Genomic DNA, 23915 nt, shown 5'->3' with positions numbered 1-23915 from the left:
CTTAACCTCCCTGAGCCTGTTTCCTGATCAGTGAAATGGGGCGATCACAGGGCCTCTTCTCGGGGTTGTTGGGTAGATTCTGTGTGAAGAACTGAGCCCAGGGGAGGCGCCCAGGGAACGGTGGGTCTGAGGAGCCGGGCCCGGCTGGAGAAGAGCTAGCGGCTCCCGGGAGCCGCGTGCACCTGGGGAGAGCGGCGGTGTGCCTGCCCCCCAACACACACATGCGCACACAAGCTGCGGACCCAGAACCGGACCCGGGCAAGGACCTTCCCGGACATGGACTGAGCTCTGATGTCGGGAGGTCCCGAGAAGCAGGAGTGGCTTGAGACACAAGGGGCTGCCTCGGGGCCAAAAGGACAGGAGGCTCCGGGAGGTCCAGTGACTTGTCTGGGGCGGCTCGGAGAGCCAGGTCTGAACCCGAGACTCAGCACAGAGCCAGCGCTCGTGGCCGCCACACAGGAGGCCGGCGGCGAGGGGAGGGCCAGCAGCGGAGGGAAGCTCGGAGACGGGTGGAGAAGGGGCGGAGCCCAGGCGGGGCGGAGGTGGGGGCGGGGCTCCCAGGAGGGGCGGGGCCCCGGGCAGGGGCGCTACTTACGGGTAGTAGGAGTAGGCATAGTGGTTTCTCCTGGCAGCGTGCAAAGAGAACACACGGGTGGGCCACGGTTCGTGCACGAGGCGGGGCCCAGGGCAGCACCACCAGGGGAGGGGCCTGGTGCTTCCTCTGCTGGGGACCGGGCTGGCCGGGGACTGACAGGTCAGACGGGCTTTCTCTGACCCAAGGGCTGGCCCGGCTCCTTCCAGAACCTTCCCCAAGCCCACTGCCGGAGTGAGAAGGAGGTGGGGAAAGGGCCTGGAGGGAAGCAGAGCTTTCACACACATGTGTTCACAAAGAGAAATACTCACACATGCAGACACACTCACGGATACACACACTCACATAGAAACACATGGACTCACTCATGCACTTACAAGCACAGACCTATGACATACATGCAGACACATGTACTCAATCACACACTGACACACACAGATACATACACAGACGTATATTCACAAACACACTCACATAGAAACACATGGACTCACTCATGTGCTTACAAGCACAGACCTATTACATACATGCACTCAGACACATGTACTCACACACACACACTGACACACACAGATACACAGACATATTCACAAACACACACACAGATGCCTGCACTCACACGGTCACGGTAACTGTGCACTCACCCTTGCAGACCACCCCACCGCAGTCCCCCCCACCGCAGTCCCCATGCCACCCCCCCAACCCCCCGCAGGCTCCCCGGCCCCTGAGGGGACAGCCCTCTGTAAGCTGGGAAGAAATGAGCGGCCAGGAAGGGGAGGGGGCTGGACGCCAGGACCAGCTGGGCCACCCTCACCCACCCAGACTGCCCCTGGGTGTGGGGTCCATTAAAGGAGCCGCGTGGCCCCTCACGAGCACCCAGAGCCCAGGTCGGCCAAGAGCCCTGACGGGACCTCGAGGCACCGGCAGTGGGGTCGCGGGACAGGTCTGATCCCCACCTCCCCAGTGGGGAACCGGGTCCTGGAGAGTCATGTCAGCCCATGGCTCTCGGGGGGTCAGTGAGAGTCCAGACCCTGATCCCGGAGCCAGCCCCTCCTGAGGCCCCATCCAGGCCTTCTCATCCACTCACCCACCCTGAGGGGAAGGGAAGACAGAGGCAGCCAGGGCGGGACCCTGGCTTGAGGTCACACAGCCTGTCTCCATCCCAGGGACAGAGGAGGGGTCAAAGGCCCTGAGCTGGTCATAGTGGCCCTGAGGGCAGGGAGATGGGCTGAAGGAGTGGCATTCTTCTGGTCTCAGCTGAACTGTCGTAACTTCAAAAGGGCCGATCCTAAGGACTCCCCCACAGTCACCAACTACATTAGTTCCCCCTTTACTCTGTGTCTACCCCTTCACCCTGGTCTTTTCACAATTTGTAATTAAGCACTTGTGCTTTTTTTAGTTAATGCCAGGCTCCCCACCCATAGCCATAAAGCACAAGAGGACAGCATCCTGGTTGCTTCTGCCCACTGCTGGATCCCCAGGGCCCTGGACAGTGCCCAGGGAATATGTATTCCCTCGACACAGATTTTATTGAACTGAGTAATCAATAAATGGAGAAAAATAACTAAAAGAACTCCACCTCTATGAGCTTCCATTTTCTCCTCTAAACAAGTGAGGTTAAAAATAATCCCCTCCCCGACAGCAAGCATGCACCCAGCCCTGCCTGCCCCCTCTGCTTGCTGGGTGGGGGCGCGGGTTCGGGAGGACCCGAGTCATCCATAAGTCATACACAGAGGACCCGGGGGACACACAGGCAACGAGACAGAACTTCCTCTGCCCTCATGCAGCTCTCAGTCCAGCAGAGAAGAGAAACACTGAGAAAAGCCCGCGAGTGTGTGAGTGAAGTGCAGGGTGGGGTGGGCAGGGCGGGGGAAGTGCAGCAAAGGGAAGTGGGGAGGGTCTCTGGAAGCAGAACCAAAGGATCCAAACAGCCTGGGGCACCCCGGAGTTCCCAGGGGCAGGTGCATCCCAGCCTCACCCTCCAGGGGGCAGGATAAAGAAGCTGAGACCCGTTCCCTGCCACCTCCTCCCCACCCCAGGTGCCTCCTTCCTCCAATAGGGTGCATGAGTCCACGGCGGCTCCCTGGGGGCTGCCCGCCCTCGGCAACCTCCTAATCTGTCCATTTCATCCACACCCCGGGTTGATCTGAACACCCCCATCCCTGCCAGAGCTGCTCTGCCCCATGGCACCCGTGGTGCAGACTGAGGGAGCCCTCGGGAGCACAGTGAACCTGGAAGGCCAGGTGGGACTCGGGGGAAAGCAGCAAGGGGCTACAGAAGGGGACTGAAAGGCTTTTAGAGGATCTAAGAAGGAACAGGGCGGGGGCAGGTGGCTACGGGAAAAGGATCCTAGAGGCTTCCAGTAGCAGCTGCATGAAGTGGAGAGTTTCCCAGTGAGGGAGACCCTGGCAGCATCTCTGACCCATCTATCCTCTCCCAGGCCTGGCACTCTCTTTGCTAGGGGGATGCCCTTCCTGACTTTGCTAGTCTTCCCTCAAGAGTAGATCTGGAGAGACTCAAATACCACCCGCAAGCCCCCAAATCTGACCCCTCCCTTACAGCCCTCTATCTGTGCCACTCCCCACCCCCCAGGGCCTCACCCCCTACAGGAACCTACTGTGTGCCAGCCATGGTGAGGCCCTTCACATGCCCGGCTGTAAGGAGGATGAGCTTTGCAGTCAAGCCTGGGTCCAGTCAGGACCTGCTACTTAAAGTGACATGGGCGAGTCACGTAATAATAGTTTCCCGACCTGTGAAAAGGAACTTAGATCTGCTTTGTGGGTCAGAAACCACCCCCCCAGGAAGGAAAAATTCCCTGATGTCTCCCGAGTGCCCGAACAGCGCCTGATACACAGTAGGTGATCAGTAACTATGGTTCTAACGGGTGATGTGTGGAGAGCTCTTGGCACAGTATAATACTCATTAAATGATAGTTTAAACGATTTTGCCTCAGGAAGCTTCACAGGGAACAATCAGAGCCTGATGCCCTGAACAGACCATCCCAGCACCCCACTGCTGGCATGCCCCCACCCCGAGACTCTAGGGGAGAGTCTCACTCCTGCTGATGCCTGGCCTCAGGCACAGGGGGCCCTGCCCAGTTCTCCCTCATCTCCCTGGATCGTGCTTATCTGCTCCTGACAGCCCAGAGACCCAGAGCCAACCCACCCACGTGTGCCCAGCTTGGCAGCAGCAAGAGCTACAGAAGCCAGAGCCCAGGAGGGAAGAGGGTGGAGCAGGCTCTGCCTCTGGCTCCCGGGTGACCTTGGGCAGGTCTCTGCCCCCTCTGGGCCTCAGCATCTCCATCCCTCAACTAAGGGGCTTGGACCACAGTGTCCTGGGGCTGCCTGGTAGGGAATGAGGTGGGGCGGGGAGGGAGAGCACAGGGGTCTCAGAAGCCCACCGAGCTCCAAACCGAGACTCAGTCTTTAGTGCTCCATGTACTGGGCTCCCAGGAGGGGTTTATCTGGTGTTTTTGAAGATAGGTTCTGCTGCTTTTGGAAGACAGGAAAACCACTAGGTTAGACATCCTTGAACTACAATGGCAGCTCTCAGTTTCCAGGCTCTGAGCCTCCACAGTTCTAAACTTGGAGATTCTCAGAATCTCACATCCTGGATTTCTAAAATTCCAAAACTGTTTTAAGTTCTAGGTTCTAACTAAGATAGGCTGGGATTCACTCCGCCCACTGTGAAATGTACCCGAAAGTGCCTCCCACACAAACACCAGGCTGGACCTTTGAGGCCTGGGAGATGGCAAGGGCAGGAAGGGAGGTCTCCTCTGAGTCATAGGCCCAGGAGGATGCCTCAGGGATCAACAGTAACAGAGTCCAGTAGCTGAGCCCAAGCAAAGATGGAGCCTGGGAAGAGCTGCTGCTCAGGGCCCTCAGTGTGAAGGGGGGGTGAGCCCTGCCCCCCCCCACTGCTCAAGGTCAACACGCCAACCCCCTGGTTAGGGCAGACGCGACGGCAGAAGATCTCGTGCACTGAGGATGCCAAGTCAGGTTGCCTCCCCACCATCCCCATCAGAACAGCCCAGCGGGCACAGGCGGGTGGGGCCCACTCCCAGCATGGCTCCTTGGCAGCGGGCACTGAGCGCCCTTCCCTGGACAGGGGCACCTGGCACCGACCAGACCTGGGCTCCAGCCAAGCCACTCCGGGGCAGCTCAATCTGCAGAGTCTCGGGCTTCCCCTCACCGGCTTGGGTTGATCCACAGGCCTGATGCCCAGGTTGGCAGCCCTCCACACGCCCTCCAGGCGGCTGCCCGACCAGCCCTCTGCCTCCTCTCTGCTCAGCAGGCCTCACACAGGCCGAAGGCCCGGGTGGGACAGGGCACTGGCCTCACTCACCCCTTTCGGATGATAATAATAATGGCCCCCAGCAGGAGGATGAGGACAGCAAGGCCCCCCGCACAGATGCCCAGGATGAGTCCCATCTCCTCCGACCTCTGAGACACCTCCAAGGGCTGTTTGCTTTCCTTGCAGGCGGCTGGGGAGAACAACACAGGACAGAGGATCAGAGGGGATGCAGAGACCACCTTCCCCCTGCTTGCAAAGGTCCAAACTCTGGGAGTTGGTGATGGACAGGGAAGCCTGGCGTGCTGCAGTCCATGGGGGTCGCAAAGAGTCAGACACGACTGAGCGACTGAACTGAAGCCCCAAGGAATAAACCAGGCTGCACAAACAGGTGCACAAAAACATCTGCCCGTCATCCTCAGCACATGTCCCGCCTTTCAGTCAATCAGACCCATCTCTCACCATCCCTTCCACCTTCCGCATCCCCCAGTCAGAGGCCTTACGTCCCCTGTACCCCCATCTGGAATAGCTCCTCATCAGAACAGCGCAGCAGGCACAGGAGGGTGGTGCCCACTGCGATGCCCTCTCTCCTGCCTCAAGTCCTCCCTACCCTTCAGTGGATGGATGGGGGATGGAGGCTGTGTGTGGGGCCTTCAGATCCAGCCCCCCGCCCTCCTGGGAGGCAACAAGGGGGGAGAATTATGTATCGAGGGCTCCGTTAGGGCATCTCAGGACTGGGAACCATCCACATTCCCCATCTGGGAGCAGCGTCAATCCTGACACTACAGGGTCCATGCTGTCCCCCTTCTCCTTTCCACAGGAAAGGGGGCAGATACAGACTCCAGGACCAGGGTCCCGTACCCACCACCCCATTCCCGACCCCAGTGGCTCACCCTCTGCCATAGTGGTGTGAGGGTGTGTGTCCCTACTGCCCAGGCTGGGAGAAGGAACCCTGGAGATGGGGCACATAGGGCCCAAGAAGGGAAATGTTTCCTGGCCCCCCCAGTCTGCCAGACCTCCCTCCTCTGCCCCCACAGGCCTGAGTGCCCAGCGCCCACCGCCCACCACCCCAGAGCCCAGCAAGTAAGAAACCTGCGGCTGAAGGACTGAATCCAGGGGGACTTACCCTTCCGGGCGAGGCGGATGCAATTCAGCCGGGTCTCCTAGAGGCATAGATGGGGCGGGTCTCAGCACCGCTATAGCCAGGACCTGACCCTCCCCAGAGGCAACCTTAGACAGGCTGTCTTGGCCCTGATCAGGGCGTTTCTGTTGTGAACTGTAACTAAACACACCCCACCAGCAGAAGGGTGGAGGGGGAACTAGGGACGGAGGGGCCAAGAAGGGGAGGAGCCTACAAATAGGGCGATGCCTTAGGAAAGTGGAATGAAATGGGTGGAAACAGGAAGAAAAGAAAAAAAAAAAAAAACAGCACAAGGAGCGGGTAAAGAGGAGGTGCTCAGAAATGAGGGTAGAGCTCAGGTCAGGGGTCCGCTTGCCCAGGGGGCACCCTGGAAAGGAGCGATCCGAGGAGGGAGGAGCCTGGAGAAGGGCGGGGCTTCAGGGAGGAGGCGGGTCCTAGGCTTCAAGGTCAGGTGAAGGCGAGAAGCGGAGAGGGGCACCCTCTAGAGCCAGAGGAACCTGAGATGGAAGACCAGGGCCTCAGGAGGCGGCAGGGACCAGACTGGGAGCTTGGATAGCAATGAATCTGGGAAAAGCCCACCAGGCCCCTCCGTCATCTCTGGGATTCTCCAGGCAGGAATACTGGAGTGGGTTGCCATGCCCTTCTCCAGGGGATCTCCCTGACCCAGGAGATCAAACTAAGGTCTGCTACATCGCAGGCAAATCTTTTACTATCCACCAGGGAAGAAGCCCCCCGGAAAGGGTTAGTACTGGAGAGAAGGTGTCTGGGGTTAGGAAGCGGGGCTCAGATGGGTGGGCGGAGGTGGACAGGGCTACAGGAGGCCTGGGCTCAACGTAGAGGAGGGGAGGAATACAGCTGGTGGGAGGTGGAGGTTGGAGGATGGGGCGGGGTCTCCAGCCTCTGTAGCAGCCTGCTCCTGAATGTCCCGAGCCTGCTCGCCCTCACCCGGACCACCCCCACCACGACCCCGGCCGTCCCCTCACCCCCTTCAGGTGGCTTGCTGCCTGGAAGTAGATGAGATAGGCCTTCCTGGGCTCAAGCGGTGGGTTCCAGAAGCCACGGTAGGTCTGGTTGTCACCCACGGTGAAGGGCATGGCCTCAGGCAGACTGCTGGCCGCCAGTTCGGCCCCGAAGTAGTGCACCAGGCCCCGGGCCAGCGCCGCATCGAAGGTCAGCGGCACCGGGAAGCAGTCCTGGCTGCCAGGCTCCCGCCGGAGTCTCCGCGGCCGCTCCTCTTCCACAATCACCTGGTACACACTGGACATGGGGAGGGGACAGCGCAGTGGTCACGGTGGCCAGAGGACAGGGAGAGCCATCTGGTGACTAAGGGTGCGGGCTTTGGGGTCAGGCCCAGGACAGCGCTCATCTCAGCTGGGCAAGTCACTTTTGCTCCTTGGGCCTCAGTTTTCTCCTCTGTAAAATGGGAGTGATTACAGGCCGGCTCCGTAAGATAGAGGTGAGGAAAGAGCAGCCAGTGCCTGGCAGCTGTTATTACTGTAACTAAGACTGAAAGTATGTGGACCCTGCTCAAGCCAACCAAACCCTGAAGCTGCACCCTGATTCCCAGAGCCTGTGAACCTCAAGCCCCGGGCTCCAGCCAGGTTCCCAACTGCTCCCTCTAGGCCTCAGTAAATTCGAGTAAGACACAATGCATTCATTCACCCAGAAAGTTTTTACTGAGCTCAGACATGAGTCCTGTGCTGGGCATTTGGGGCTCTGGGCTTCCTGGAACTGGCCTCCAGCGGGGGAGCCAGTCACTGAGCAGGCAAACGAGGTCACACTAAACCTACATCTCGAATACCCTCCCAACCCGGAGGCAGCCCTGGGTCTGCAACTCTGAGCCTGCATCTCCCAGGCCTGATGGCTGATTTGTGTTCCCTGGTCTCTGTCTCCTGATCCCATCTTGTGTGTTTCTATTTATTTTCATCACTATACTGAATGGCCTTGTGCTGCGAGCTCCTCCAAATCCTCCATGGAACAAAGCCAAGAGTAAATAAATGAATGCTGACAAATTTAAATCTTTCCACTCCCAGCCTTGGTCACGTCTTGGCGTGTGACACCCCATACTGACAATGACAGCCTGCACTCTGGGAAAGTAGAAATGCCTTTTCCTTGCTTTCCAGCTGTATCTTTTGAGCTCCCAAGTTAGGAGGGAATCACCCCAGCACCCTAGGATTTAGGCCAGACAGGTTCATCCCATCATTAGCCAGCCCAGGCCCCTCTCAATCTCCATTTCCCAGGCTGAGGTCAGGCCTCCCCTGACCCCAAGTCCCACTAGGAGATGCTAATAATCATGAACCATGAACAAAAGCACATCTTGATCTGGGACAATCCCCAAAAGGCACAAAGGAAAGGGAGGCTCAGAAAGGTGAAGGGACATGTCCAAGGTCACACAGTCATCAGGCCTCTCCACCTCACATCGTCCATCCCTCGCCCCAACCCAGGCTTGCCTGAGTTGCTGACCAGACCCGCTCAAAGGATCCCCCAAGGGGATAAGGAAAGGAGAAGGTGCTGGGTTTCCCAGCTCCTCCCAATTCAGAGGCCCCAGGGTCCTAAGCCTCCTGCAAAATGCCAAACTCCCCAGAGCTGTGCAGACTTCTTCCTGCAGCTCTCCTTAGGGTCCGGGAATCAGCCCAAATCAGACTGTGCAATAGCAAATATAGGGAGGCAAAGCAGAAGGGAAAAGTGAAAGCGGGGAGGAGTGAGGAAGTGAGGGAGCGTCAAGAGTACCTGGGAAACCCCCTGCCTTTGGGGGATCTCAGTAGGACTCTCTCATGGCCAAATGTAGGCTGTCACCCTCTCCCAGTGCCTAAGCCTTTATGGGAAGGAGAGGGGGAACCAGAGGGCCAGGGAGGCTCTGTGACTTCAAGGAAAGGTACAGGCCGTACAGACAGACCAGGCTTTCAAATCCCAGTGCTATCGCTTACCAGCCGTGTGGCCTCGGGGGCACGTTATTCAGGCTCTCTGAGCCTGCTTCCTCATGCGGAAAATAAGGGTGCTGATACCCACTCCACTGGCTGTCATGAGGATCAAATGACTCATGCAGGTAAAGTCCCTAAGATGACGTCTGGCCGACAGGAAGTGTGTGCACACCTTGCACAAACACACTCACGCTCTCTCACATACACATCACACCCACATCAAACACACACACACACACACCACACACACACACACACCATTTTCTCTCCAGCACCTTCTCCCCAACAGAAACAGTCACTGTAGTGTCAGCTTTTTCTGCAAAGAAGTAGGGAAGCCAAGCTCTTGGCCACTCCGGAGAGATGACCCCATGTGGCCAGATGTCCTAGCCTTCTAGAAAGCTCATTCATGTGTCTCCCTCGACAGGAACCCCCAAGGGAAAAGCTGGGGAGAAATAAGGCCCCAAGGTGTCAGAGGTAGGCCCTCTGGAGAGGTCCGAACAATCTCCTGTTCAAGATCTCATGACAGTCACCACCAGACAGCCCACGGCCTCAGAGGGGAGTGACTGCAGGCCTGCCACCTGCCCAGGATCACAGAATGTCCTCCTCCCGACATGCTGAACCCTGAGTGGGAGACTGAGGGAAGACAAGGGTGGGCGGGCCTGGGTGGGGGTTCTGGGTCAGAGGACGGGCCTCTCCCTCACCACCCGGACCTCCCGCCTCTCTGTCACACGTGTGCCCACCTGATGGGCGCCCCGCGGCCCTGCGCCGGCCTCAGTAGCACGGTGATGGTGTTCTCAGACTCGCCCAGCGGCGACGGCATGTCAGCATAATCAAAGCTGGGCGCTGCGGGAGGGGACAGGGACATAAGCCCGCAGCCTGGCCGCTGCACCAGGAAGGCCAGGCCTCCAGGCTCCTTGACCTCTGCCCTCAGACCGCTTCCCCTTCAGCCTCTGCCTGCAGCCCTCGGATTCCACCGACCATCGCCAGAACCCTCTGAGTTAATCCTCCCTGACTCACCCTCTAAATGGTACATTTATCTCAGCCGGAGTCCTCCGTCGCCACCCCCAGGAAGCCCCATCTCTGTGCCCAGGGGACTCTGGGGCTCCCCACAGGGGCCAGGCTAGGTCAGGCAGGGCGCACCTGAGATGTTGGTGGTGATCTCGGTGAGTGCCGCCTGGCCAAAGCCTTTGCCTGTGCGGGCCCGCACCGAGAACAGGTAGGTGGTGCCCGGGTGCAGGTTGGAGAAGACGTGGTAGGTCTCGTTGCGGAGCTTGGAGATGGTACGCCGTGGGCCCGGCACGTTCACTGCCGGGTCTGACGACTCAACACTCTGGTAGCTAATCTAGGGACAGAATGGCAGGCAGGCAGGCTCGGGGATGGGGAAGTAGCCTCCCACCCATCACGGTTCAGGTGAGCCAGGGAAACGGTTGGGTAAAGGGGAGGCTTGGGAAGACCGTGGGTGCCCCTTAGTTCAGGCCTCCGGGCACCTCTGCCTTCTGCCTTCAGGTCCCCCATTACCCACAGGGAATGGACCCCAGCCACAGTTGAAGGAACTCCAATGATCACCTCTGTTCTCCCACCCCACACACTTCCCGCTCCAACCTGTGGGCCCACCTCCCACCAGGGGCCCACCCACCTCATACTGAGTGATGAGGCCATTGGGCTCCTGGGGCTCCTCCCACTTGAGGAAGATCATGTCCTCCAGCGGAGTGAAGGTCAGGGACTCAGCCGCGATCCCGCCAGGCACTGCGAAGGAGAGGCGACACGGGGCAGGGAAAAGCAAGCTTTGGAACCAGATACCCGGGTTCAGGTTCCAGCCTTGCCATTTCATAACTGGGACGCTTGGACCACTCAGCCTCTCTGAGCCTTGGCTTCTTCATCTGTGAAATGGGGATGATAACAACACCTCCTCCACTGGAATTAAATGATGTGATGTACATAAAGCCCCAAGGCAAATACCTATCAGCACTCTCATATGGTTCGACCTACGTCTGAGCACCCGAAAAGGGCAGCTGGCATTTTCATCACTGTGCAGGAGGCATTTCGCAGAGAAGAATGAATGCTCCTATTTTGTTCCAGCTGAGTGGTTTTCAGAAAATACAGACATTTGCCAGAAAAATGAAAACAATTGCCTTACAGTGGCAGGATTATGGGTGGAGATGTTTTCTTGTCTGAAAATTACTAATTACACAAACAATATGTTCAATGTAGAAAATCAAAATAAGCATAAAGAAAATTAATGGTACCAACAGTTCCATCACCCAGAGATAAACACTGTCAACATTTCAGCAGAAGACCTTTAAGATTCGGTTTTGTTTTGTTTTTGTTTTAAGGTATCACCTTCACAGCTGGCTCAAGGAATTTCCTCCAGGAAGAGAATGGCCTTCTTTGCTTGGGAAAACACTTTGATAAACGTTTGTGGGGAAGCTGAACTTGTAAGATAGGGGAAAGCGGAAACCAAGATAACAGCTCAAGTGCCTTGTGTTAAAATGAAGTTAACCAGGCAATTCCACTATTTACCCACCAAAGTGTTAAAAGGAAAAAGACAATTCCAAGTGTTGGTGAGGATGCAGAGCAACTGAAATTTTCACATACTGCTAGTGGGAGTGTAATTTGACACAACCACTTGGGAAAACTGGATATATCTCCTTATTATGAACACAAACCCTAGCGGTTCTACTCCTAGGCTTAAATCCATCAAAAATGTGTAGATCTACCAAAAAAAAAAGAACCTACAAGAATTTTATTTGCAGCACAATTTAAAATAGTTGCTGCCACTAAGTTGCTTCAGTCATGTCCGACCCTGTGTGACCCCACAGACAGCAGCCCACCAGGCTCCTCTGTCCCTGGGATTCTCCAGGCAAGAACACTCGAGTGGGTTGACTTTTCCTTCTCCAGTGTAAAATAGTTTAAAGCAACCCAAATGCCTAACAATAGTAAATTGGATGAATAAATATTCACATAATGGATTATTCAGCAATGAGAATAAATTCTCTAGAACTGTAGACACAACTTGGCTGAATCTCTCAAGCATAAAGCTGAGACAGAGAAGCCAGTCATAAAAAGAATATACACTGATCCAGAAAAGGTAAAACCACCACTACAGACCTATCGGAAGGACTAAACTCCCAATGCTGACAACACCTCCTACTGGAGAGAATTCTGAGCCCCTGGAGCGCTCTGATGTTGCTGTTGTTCGGTCACTCAGCCGTGTCTGACTCTTTGCGACCCCATGGACTGCAGCACGCCAGGCTTCCCTGTCTTTCACAGATGGGGGTGCAAATGTATGGCCACTTTGGAAATCAGTTTGGCAATCTCTTGTCAAATTCAACATACACTTACACACAACACAACACTCCCACTCAAAGGTATTTTCCCAAGTAAACAAAAACTTAGTCTATTTGAACCAGCATGCCAATGTTCATAGCAGCTTCATTTGTTTTTTTGTTTTTTGAATGTATAATGTTTTAATTTAGTCTGGGTAGAACCACAAGGGTTGCTACGTGAACATATCATGGTTTAGGTTATTATATACAACAGGTGTCCTAAAAACAGGGGTAGTTTTATCCTCCAAGTTACAGAGTTTCTAAAACGGCTTTCTTTTTTTAAAATTAATTTTTATTGGAGCATAGTTGCTTTACAATGTTGTATTAGTTTGTACTGTATAGCAAAGTGAATCAGCTATATGTATTTTAAAAAAAAGAATATACACTATATGATTCCACTGATATAATGTTCAAAACCAAGCAGAAGTTAGCCTATGGCATTACAGGTCAGGATAACGACTACCTTTGGGAGCTGTGAGTGGGAGGGTGCATAAAGGGGACTTCCGGGCTGCTGGTAATGCTTTTTCTTGATCTGGGTGTGGGTTATCCTGATGGGCACAGTCTAGGAGAATGCCGAGTTGAGCTGACCACTTAAGCACACTCCGTAAGTATTATACTAATACTTAAGTGAAAAGTATAAAATATTAAATAATTAATATTAAAGAGAGGCAGGAGAAGAGGGACAGAGAAAAAAGAAAAAGCAAGGAGCCAAGTGAGGCCTGGCCAGGGTGGGGGGTGAAGCAGCCTCAACAACGTACCTTGCAGAAGGAAAGGGGAAAGGTCAACAGATTTTAAGAATGGAGCAGTCTGAGAGTCAACATGAGATCACTAGAGAAGGGTAGCAACACATGCTACCCCCAAATAAGGATTATTTTGAGTTGAACTGAGAAGGCAGTACAGGAACATACACAAGTAAAAATTCTCTGCCCTCCCCCATTTGCCTAAAAGTAGGACATAAATTTGCACAGGTGCCCCCCTCCCCTCTCTACCAGGTAGGACAGAAGCTAATCACTGAGAAACCTCTGGACCCTTATCAGCCCAGAGGAATCTACCTAACAAACTTTACCAGCCACCATTAGTTTCCCCATACATTTCATTTCCCCTAATTTGCTGCCCCTAGAAGTTTGAAGTCCTTTTCCTTTGTCTTGTCACTTTTCTAAAAATTCATTGTTCTTTAATTAAGATGCTATATAAACCCAAGCTCTTACCACCCCTTTGAGTTACTCATCACTGAGTGCTCCCTATTATGTGCAAAGCACGTGTTCATAAACTCCTGTTTCCTATAATGGAAAATCACCTGAATATATATATATGTATGTACATATATATTCACATATACATTATATAATCTTTGGAAAGATTAATAAAATTTATTTTATTATATATAATAAACTGAATCCCTTTGCTTATGCCTAAAACTAACACAATATTGCAAATTAACCATACTTCAATTTTTAAGAATATATAACAAAAAACAAATAGAATTTATAACAACAATTTTTTTAATATTTTTATCTTATTTTTATCTTGTTAATCTATCTTTGCTCAGTCAACTTACAGGATCCCAGCCAATGAATCTCAGATAGGTAGGAGAAAAAAGTTTCTCCTCCCCCCCACATTTACAATGATTTAGGGTAAACCCCTCCAGACTTCATTCCCACCCCAAGCAAATCTTCATCAGTGCAGGGCATAGGGCATACACACTTCCTCAGGTGAGTGGGGTTTTCTAGAAATTGAGGAAGGAGTTGAATTTTATATCTGGGCCACTGCTGTGCAGATAGAAAATGGCACGTGTGAGGAAACAAACAAAAGGACTATTAACCAAGGAGCTTAGGGGTACCTGGGGATTTACAGCAATCTGGAGGAAGGCTTTGGACCTGTGCTGAGGTTAGAATGTAGCTGTTAAGAAAAACAGCTCTCAAACAGATGGCCAGGTTTGAGACCCAGCTCTGCTACCCATCCACTAGCAATGTGACCTCAGAATGGGAATGGTGAGAGTAAACAGCCAGATAGGGTTGTTCGTGAGGTGCATGGGCATTGATATATAAAAAGCGTTCTGAAATTAATGAATGTTAGCTTGATATAAGTGGAACAGTACACTCAACAATGACAGAATGCACATTTTTTCAAGTAGATATGGAACATTTACTAAAATTTAACCACACATCGCTGGTGGCTCAGCTAGTAAAGATTCCATCTGCAATGCAGGAGACCTGGGTTCGATGCCCGAGTTGGGAAGCTTCCCTGGAGAAGGGAACGGCTACCCACTCCACTACTCTGGGCTGGAGAATTCCATGGACTGTATAGTCCATGGGGTCGCAAAGAGTCGGACTGAAAGACTTTCACTCACTCGCAACCATATATCAGACCATAAAGCATGGATCAAATTTCAAAAGACCAAAATTAGAGTATGTACTCTGACTACAGTGTAAGCTAGAAATCAATAACAAAAAGATAATTAAAGAAATCCCAGTCAGAAATCAAACAATGTAATTCTAAATAACTCTTGGGTCAAAGAATGAATCATAACAAATCAGAAAATATTTTAAACTGAATGATACTAAAGATAGGATATATCAAAACTTGTGGGATAAGGCTAAAGCAGGGCTGAGTGAAACTTATAGCTTTAAATGCATATATTAGAAATGAAGAAAGGCTCAAAATCAATGATCTAACAAGCTTCCATATCAAAAAACTAAAAGAACAGCTGGTCAAATGCAAAGAAAGCATTTTTTAAAAGAAATAGAACAGAACGCAAGTATACAATAAAAAAATAAATAAACTAGGCCAAAAGTTGGCTTTTTGGAAAGATTAATAAAATTTATATACCCTTACCAAGAACGACCATGAGAAACAAAGACAAGACACAAATTACCAATATCAGGCATGAAAAAGTGGATGGCACAATAGATCCTTCAGACATTCAGTAAATATAACAAGAGAATATTACAGCCAACTTTATGTCAAGATATTTGACAATTTAAGTGAAATGATCAAATCCCTTAAAAAGGCGGTACACCAAAACTGATAAAAAGACTAGAAAGTCTGAATATTCCACTATCGATTTTGAAAATTAAAATTGTTATTAAAAACCCTGCCACAATGAAAACTCCAGGCTGAAATGATTTCCCTGGTAAATGCTCCCAAATATTTTAAGGAACAATTATACCAATTTTACCCAAAGTCTTCCAAGGAATAGATATTAGTATCATTACTCCGTTGTCATACAGTCGGTTTAATCCTAAGCAAAAAATATGCTATAGCAATTTCAGTCTCAGACATGTAGCGTCTGTGGGCACCAGGGATCAGGAGGCCTCTTACCATCCTCGTCTGTCTGGAAGGTGACTTCCTTGCCCTCTTTGCGCCCCTCGGGATTAGTGAGGACGAGCCGCACGTGGACGTTCCGGTAGGGCAGTAGGTTCTTGATGGTGTAGCGGCTGACACCCCGCTCCATCTTCACACACTCCCGGACGGTCTGGTTGTGGCTGCTGCCCAGCGTGTAGTGATAGCACAGAGACACGGTGTAGGTGTGGCAACGTGTCACGTTGTAGCCCAGCGGTTCCCACTGCAGGGTCAGTTGGCGGGCCTGGATCTCAGCAAAAGCCAGGCCTTTGGGGGCCCTCATGGGCTCTGGGGATCCCGAAGAGAAAAGGTAGAAGTGGGAGGAGAAGCAGGATGAGAGAGAAAACATCAGGCAGCTGACTAGTATCAATCCTCAATTGCCCCCAAGAGTCCAAGAGACCCCTTAGTGCAGCAAAAAGGGAATAAAGTGTGTGTTTTGGAGTCAGGCAGGCCCACATCTGAATCCCGGCTCTGTCACTTGCAGCTGGCAACCACTGGCTAAGTCACTTTATCTCTCTGAGCCTTAGTTTCCTCATCTGCAAAATGGGATAATAGGCTCGATCTCATAGGATGGCTGTGAGGTTTAAGGTAAAACACGCAAAGCATGTGTAGCAATGGCTAATACACAATGTGAAAGTGGCTCAGTCGTATCCGACTCCTTGTGACCCACGGACTGTACAGTCCATGGAATTCTCCAGGCCAGAATACTGGAGAGGGTAGCCTTTCCTTTCTCCAGGGGATCTTCCCGACCCAGGGATAGAACCGGGGTCTCCTGTATTGCAGGCAGATTCTTTACCAACTGAGCTATCAGGGAAGCCCCAATACACAGTAGGCCATTGAAAATATTAGCTATAATTTTTTTAATAATATAGTTCACTTCCTATTCCAAATTCCTCCTGAAGGAAGTCAAGACAGTCTGAATCAACCAACTGTTGTATTTTTCTTCATTCTCTGTTAATTCCAAACTTGTTCTAAAACAGCTTACAGTAATATGTACAATATAATAATACAGAGAAGTCAGGATAATGGGGGAAATGAGAGCCAAATAGCTAAATAATTCTAGAGAATGTTACGAAAATAGAAATGCATGCCATTAGGACCCACTTGGAGCTATAAATATAAGGTTCAAATTAGGTGATGAGTTCCCTGGCTGCCAAAGCAAAAAGGAAAATACAATCTGTTCTATAAAGATGATGATGATGATGGCTGTAAACATTTGTTGGGGGCTTTGTATGTGCCAAGCATTGCTCTAAAGGCTTTAAAATGCTTTATCTCATTTAATCCTCTCTGTGATCTAATAGAAAGCTGCCATTATTAGCCTTGTTATCCAAATGTAGAAATGGAGGCACACAGGAGAGATTAAGTTAACTTGCTGACAGTCACACAGACAGTAAGTAGTGAAGCTGGAATCCAAACCTGGACAGGTCGGCTTCAGAATCCACACTTTTAATCACCGCTACTCTGCTTCCCCATGAGAAATTCACTGTTCAAAAACTAAAAATAAATAAAAATAAACCAGGGAACTTTCTTGATGGTCCAGTGGCTAAGACTCTGCATTCCCAATGCAGGTAATCAGGTTTGATCCCTGGTCAGGGAACTAGAACCTCACATGCTGTTACAAAGATCAAAGATCCCACGTGGTGCAACTAAGACCCAGCACAGCCAAATAAATAAAACATTTTTTAAAATAAATAATAAATGAATAAAAGTTCAGTTCAGTTGCTCAGTTATGTCCGACTCTTTGCGACCCATGGACTGTAGCACACCAGGCCTCCCTGTCCATCACCAACTCCCAGAGCTTACTCAAACTTGTGTGCACTGGGTCAGTGATACCATCCAACCATCTCATCCTCTGTCATCCCTTCTCCTCCAGCCCTCAATCTTTCCCAGCATCAGGGTCTTTTCAAATGAGTCAGTTCTTCGCATCAGGTGGCCAAACTATTGGAGTTTCAGCTTCAACATCAGTCCTTCCAATGAATATTCAGGACTGATTTCCTTTAGGATGGGCTGGTTGGATCTCCTTGCAGTCCAAGGGACTCTCAAGAGCCTTCCCCAAATGAATAACAAGGATACCTTTTTAAAAATTAATTAATTAACCACACCAATGCCTCTGGAGAGGTAGCTACCCAACATAAGGCAAGCGCATATTACTGTGCTTCATAGCCTCTTGAGGATTCCATAGGACCAGAATGTTATCCCCATTTTATAAGTAAAGAAATCAAGGCTTCTTTACCCAGGGGCTCAGGCCCCAGTCCTGCATCTGCTCTGAGCAGCTGTGCAATCCTAAGTAAATCTCTGGGCCTCAATGTCCTCATCTATAACATGATGGAAGAAGCCATGACTACTAATGATCCTCTTCTGTTTTGCCCCCTGACTGTGCAGTTTCTGTAACACCTGCCAAGTGTCCCTAGTTAGAGGATATCAGGACACACCTTAATGAACAGGAAAGAAAGTCCTACTGCTTGGCCTCTTAAGATGATTAAGTAGGAACCTATTATCATTTTCATATGATTAATTTGCTCAGGATGCTCTTTACAAAGACAATGCAAAGAGAAATATCAGGCTGCTCTTCACTTGCGAGTGGATGGGTAGGTGCACAGCTTTAGACGCCGGACAGCACAGTGCAACTTTCCTTCCTTCCCTGGACCAGAGGCGAGTGGCCGTCTCCAGTCATACATCAGAATGCCACAAAGAGGTATCAGCACCTGAGAGTAAGGCTTAGCTCTTGACTCCTTACAGACAGCCCGGCTCTCTTATCCCCACAACAAGGCCAACCCAATCCTCACCCAACAAAAATGTTAAAAGGCTGGTTCCCTGCTCACTGCATCCTGAGGGCTGCTACCTGCAAGTCCACTTACCACACTTGTCTTTTCTCTGCTGTTCCTGGACCATGGAGATTCTCCTATAATGTTTTACTATATGGTTTTGTTTTAACCCATTGTTCTTATATGTTTAGAAAGAAATGGGTGAATTTGGTTGTATACTCATTCTGCAATCACTCCGCCACCTTGTTCAGAGGTCTTTGCTTCCTGAGACTTTCCGGCTCTGGTCCTGGCTGCCCAATGTGTCCTGTCCCAAGGTTTCTATGTCTGTGTCTGTGTCAAAGTCTTCCAAAGCCAAGTACCATGGGTTTATTTGCACTAGCGAGAGGATCTCGGTTCCCTGCAGCTCTGCTCACCTCATCCCCACCCCCGGGAATACCTGCTCCACATCCTTTACCATCCTTCCAGGTTTGGTGGAAACACACCGCTTCCTTCACCTTCCTGCAGCATTCAGACAAGGACACGAACTATCAACTGCCAACTGGTGACACAGGCTGGGTTGGGACTATGACAAACGAGACGGTAAGTATCTCATCCAAAAGGAGCAGCTGCCACTCAGTTCCAGGCTGTGTTGCCAGATCTTCCCATTTATGAAGCCAGAAATTCCAATTTTTTGTGTGAAATCTCCAGATTTTTAAATATTGGCAACCTACTCAGGTTTCTTTCAAACCATTTTGCCAGGGGACCTCCCTGGCATTCCAATAGTTAAGACTCCATACTTCCAATGCAGGGGGTGCAGGTTTGATCCTTAGTCAGGGAACTAAGATTCCTCATGGCCAAAAGAAAAAAGGAGAAAAAAAAACAAAACAGTTTTCAGGGCACAAAACGGTAACCTCTAACTTGAAGAATGAAACTTTCACCCTCATGCTTAAATATCTCATTCTCCAATAGCTGTGTTAGACCCCTCCCCCCTTGCTAGACAGAGGGGTCTCTGAAAAGAAAGCGCGTTTTTCTTTCTCTCCCCACCCTGAACAAATTTGGGCAGATCCAGAGGCTCAAATAGTTTGTTGACTAGAGGCTGATATGTTGATTGAGGGGTGTGAATTCATGAGTCTCTCTGTGTTTCCAAAAACCATCTGGCACCCAGACACACGCTCTTCGGCTGCCAGCACACACTGGCAAAATAGAACCTGGGGGCCTCAAAGCACCAACCCTCTGAATTCCACACGGCTGTAGGCCACTCGGAGGTCAAAGGTCTAAATGCACATTTTTTTTTTTAAACAAGAAGGCTAACAGTTAACATCTGTTAAATTGGCCCCCAATGCATTGATTTTAATGATGCTAAGGAGCACTCAATAACCCTGCTTGAGGAAGGGGCTTTGGAGTGGGGTTGGGTACTGCAGAGTTCAAATCCTATCTCCAAGTCTCATTAGTTCTGTGACTTCAGGCAAGTGATTTAACTCCCTTTGAACATCAAGTTCTTTGACTAAAAAATGGAGATATAATAACACCTACTTTGAAGAGTAGTGTGAGAGTTACATGAGATGGTGTGAGTCTAACTCATAGGAATGAATTAATATGTACACACTAATGGTGAGATATGGTGACTGCAGCCACGAAAATAAAAGATGCTTGCTCCTTGGAACAAAAACTATGACAAACCTACACAGTGTATTAAAAAGCATAGACATCACTTTGCTGACAAAAGTCCCTCTAGTCAAAGCTATGGTTTTCCCAGTAGTCATGTATGGATGTGAGAGTAGGACAATAAAGAAGGCTGAGTGCCAAAGAATTGATGTTTTTGAACTGTGGTGCTAGAGAAGACTCTTGAGGTCCCTTGGACTGCAAGGAGATCATCCAGTCAATCCTAAAGGAAATCAACTCTGAATATTCATTGAAAGGACTGATGCTGAAGCTGAAGCTCCAATACTTTGGCCAAACCTGATGCAAAGAGCCGACTCATGGGAAAAGACCCGGATGCTGGGAAAGAGTGAGGGCAGAAGAGGGTGGCAGAGGATGAGATGGTTGGATGGGCATCATCAACTCAATGGACATGAGTTTGAACAAACTCTGACAGATAGTGGAGGACAGAGAAGCCTGGAATGCTGCAGTCCATGGGGTCGCAGAGTCACACATGACTTAGCGACTAAACGACAACAAGGGTAAGATATACCCTTATATATAGCAGTACCCTTTATAGCAGCAGTATAAATTAGTACAACCATTTTTTTAAAAGCAATATACGTCAAAGCCCTTTCTTAAATCACCTCTGACTACTTACATGAAAGAAATAATTCAAGGGGGGAATATAGCATGATCAGCACTGAGTTTTTCGATACAGTATTATTCACAATAATAAAAATCTAGAGACAAACAGCTCAGCCATATGGAGACACTCAGTGGACTCCTACAGCCAATAAACACAATTATAAACAACATAACACAAGTAACACCACCAAGAAAAGGAAGTAGAGTACAGAACGCTTTCCACATCCCAATGACAAGGGTGTGAAATGTCTACTGTAGGCATATGGGCAGAGATTTGCAGGAGGCAGGAAAACTAAAACAGCTGTTGGGCTCGGATGGTGAGATTTAGAGTGATTTCTTTTAAATGTCTTCTACTGGTGTTATATTATTGTTTTTACAGTAAATAATACTGTGGGAGGGGAGTTTCATGGAGCCCAAAGAGATGACAACACAGCTGGCCAACAGCAAAACAACTATGGGTCAAGGCGCCTAAGCAAAGAGGGGGTGGTGATGCAAACGAAGAGAAACGTGATTAAGAGGAGCAGGCTGAGTTGTTTGGATCCTATCTGCCTGGTCCCTGATGATTTACACAGCTTCCGTCCCAGCCAGGCCATGTAAAGTGTTCAGCAGTGCTTGGGACAGAGTGGGTACTCAGCCCACGATGGCAGCTATGCAGCTGTTACTGGTAGTAAGGTGCTGGTGGTGGCAGTTTCCAACATGAGACTGGAAGTCAGGACATTCAAACCTGGGTTCTGACTCTGCTATGGACTCACTGTGTCGATTTGGGCCAGTGACTAAATCTCGAAATTTCCATTTTCTCATCTGTAAAACGGGAAAGATCAACAGCCATCACCATGAAACTTGGGTTCTTAACTTACTGTATAGTCACAGCAAGTGCCTTCCCATCTCTGGGCTTCCATCCCCTCATCTGTACACTAACAGGAGTGAAAGAGAGACTCTCTGTGGACCCCAGGCTCTGATTTCTTCCATACCAAGTACCTGACCAGAATTGACTTTGAAGAGTTAAAAACACCATAACAATAATAGTTGTCATTCACTGAGTGTTCACTGTGTGTTAGGCACTAGGCTTCACAGGCATTTAATACATTTACATGCAATCACCTGCATTTAATCCAAAACTAAAGGGTTGCACAATCCAGGCTTCACTGCTCCTCTCCTTTCCATCTACACTTATTCCCTAAAATCTAAGGACTAAATCAGGGGTTCTCAACCTTGGCATTACTGACATTTCAGACTAGATAATTTTTTGTTGAAGAGGCTGTTTATACATCATAGGACATTTATTACCTTCTCTGGCTTCCTCTATCCCTAAGATGCCATTAGCACCCCACCCCCAGTTGTGACAACCAGACACTGCAGATGACTCCTAGGAGACAAAATCATCCTGACTAAGAACCACCAGCATAAAAGATCTCATCCAGTCTCATGGCTTTAAATATCATCTACACCATGTCTATACTGATGACTTTCAAATTTATATCTGCAGCCCAAACCTCTTCCCTAAACCCCACACTCATAAATCCATCCGCCTGATGGATATCTCCACTTGAACGTCTAATAGGCATCTCAAAGTCAACATTTCCAACACTGAACTCCTGATCTATGGCACCCCGTCACACCTGCTCCTTCCGCAGTCTGCTCCCTTGCAGTAAATGATAACTCCATTCTTTTGGCTGCTCAAGCAAAACACCTTGGAGCCATCCTTGACTTCTATTTCCTCTCTCGCTGCATATCCAATCCATCAACAAATGCAGCTGTTCTACCTTCAGAACAAACCCAGAATCGAAGCACTTTTCACCACCGCCACCACTTCCTCCCAGCTCCCAGCCTCCACCATCTCCCAGCTGAATTGTTGCTGTAGCCTCCTCACTGGTCTCTCCTCTGATCCCTTCACCCTCCTAGAATCTGTTCTCCACAAAAGGACAAAAGTGATCATTGTAAACACAGGAGGTGATGTCACTCCTGCTCTCCAAACCTGCAACGGCCCCTTAGCCCACCCAGAGTACAATGGCTCTGGGTCCCATATCCACAGTATGACTTCGACCTCCTCTCCTGCCAGCTCCCCTCAGTCACTAGACCACAGTTATACTGGTCTCCTTGCTCCTCTTCACAAATGCCAGGCATACTGCAGAACTCTCTGCTATTAGGTGGGCCTAGAACTCCCCTTCTCCCAGCAATTCCTCCAGCTTCCTGTGTGTGGCTTTGTCCCTTACCTCCTTCAGGTCTCTGCTCAAATGTCACCTTCTCGGTAAAACAGTCCCTGAGCCTTTTTGAAATAACAGTTCTCTGAACTTCACACCCCATCCCCCTTCCTGCTTTATTCTTCACAACCCTGATCATCAACTGACAGTCTATATATTTCACTTGTTTACTACTTCCTCCTGCCAGAAAGACAAAGAAATGCAAGAAGACAAAATGACTGTCTGAGGAGGACTTACAAATAGCTGCAAAAAGAAGGGAAGTGAAAGGCAAGGGAGAGAGGAAAAGATGTATACCCAACTGAATGCAGAGTTCCAAAGAATAGCAAGCAGAGATAAGATCAGTGATCAATGCAAGGATATAGAGGGAAACAGTGGGATGGGAAAGACTAGAGATCTCTTCAAGAAAATTAAGAGATACCAAGGGAATATTTCATGCAAAGATGGGCACAATAAAGGAGAGAAACAGTAAGGACCTAACAGAAGCAGAAGAGATTAAGAGGTGGCAAGAATACACAGAAGAACTGTACAATAAAGGTCTTGATGTGGATAACCACAAAGGTGGGGTCACTCACCTAGACCCAGACATCCTGGAGTGTGAAGTCAAGTGGGTCTTAGGAAGCATTACTATGAACAAAGTTTAGCGGAGATGATAGAATTCCAGTAGAGCTACTCAAAATCTGAAAAGATGATACTGTTAAAGTGCTGCACTCAATATGCCAGCAAATTTGGAAAACTCAGCAGTGGCCACAGGACTGGAAAAGGTCAATTTTCATCCCAACCCCAAAGAAAGGCAATGCCAAAGAATGTTTAAAGTACCTCACAAGTGCACTCATTTCACATGTTAGCAAGGTAATGCTCAAAATCATCCACACTAGCTCTCAGTATGAAATGGAATTTCCAGATGTACAAGTTGGATTTATAAAAGGCAGAGGGACCAGAGATCAAACTGCCAACTTCCACTGGATCATAGAAAAAGCAAGAGAATTCCAGAAAAACATCTGCTTCATTGACTATACTAAAGCCTTTGACTGTATAAATCACAACAAACTGTGGAAAATTCTTATAAAGATGA

At 49.8% G+C, this 23915-nt stretch overlaps 1 protein-coding gene across 9 annotated transcripts in view; it reads right to left on the bottom strand.

Moving 5' to 3' along the window:
- The window catches only part of PTPRU (protein tyrosine phosphatase receptor type U), an 88111-nt gene that overhangs the window by 34760 nt on the left and 29436 nt on the right, over positions 1–23915 (bottom strand). For 5 of the 9 annotated variants that reach the window (XM_070459063.1, XM_020869245.2, XM_070459059.1 and 2 more), the window contains exons 8-15: positions 15592–15900; positions 10581–10690; positions 10085–10286; positions 9685–9787; positions 7007–7280; positions 6009–6045; positions 4937–5075; positions 596–625 (exon numbers count right to left, since the gene is read on the bottom strand). In XM_070459063.1, coding sequence (XP_070315164.1) covers positions 596–625; positions 4937–5075; positions 6009–6045; positions 7007–7280; positions 9685–9787; positions 10085–10286; positions 10581–10690; positions 15592–15900 — 1204 coding nt within the window. The remainder of the gene's footprint in view (positions 1–595; positions 626–4936; positions 5076–6008; positions 6046–7006; positions 7281–9684; positions 9788–10084; positions 10287–10580; positions 10691–15591; positions 15901–23915) is intronic. The other 4 variants (XM_070459064.1, XM_020869246.2, XM_070459061.1 and 1 more) reach the window with 1 other exon arrangement.

Source organism: Odocoileus virginianus, chromosome 30, assembly GCF_023699985.2.
Source record: "Odocoileus virginianus isolate 20LAN1187 ecotype Illinois chromosome 30, Ovbor_1.2, whole genome shotgun sequence".
In the NCBI taxonomy this organism is placed as follows: Eukaryota; Metazoa; Chordata; class Mammalia; order Artiodactyla; family Cervidae; genus Odocoileus; species Odocoileus virginianus.
Note: the sequence above shows the minus strand (reverse complement) of the source record. Positions and strands in the feature narration are given on the sequence as shown.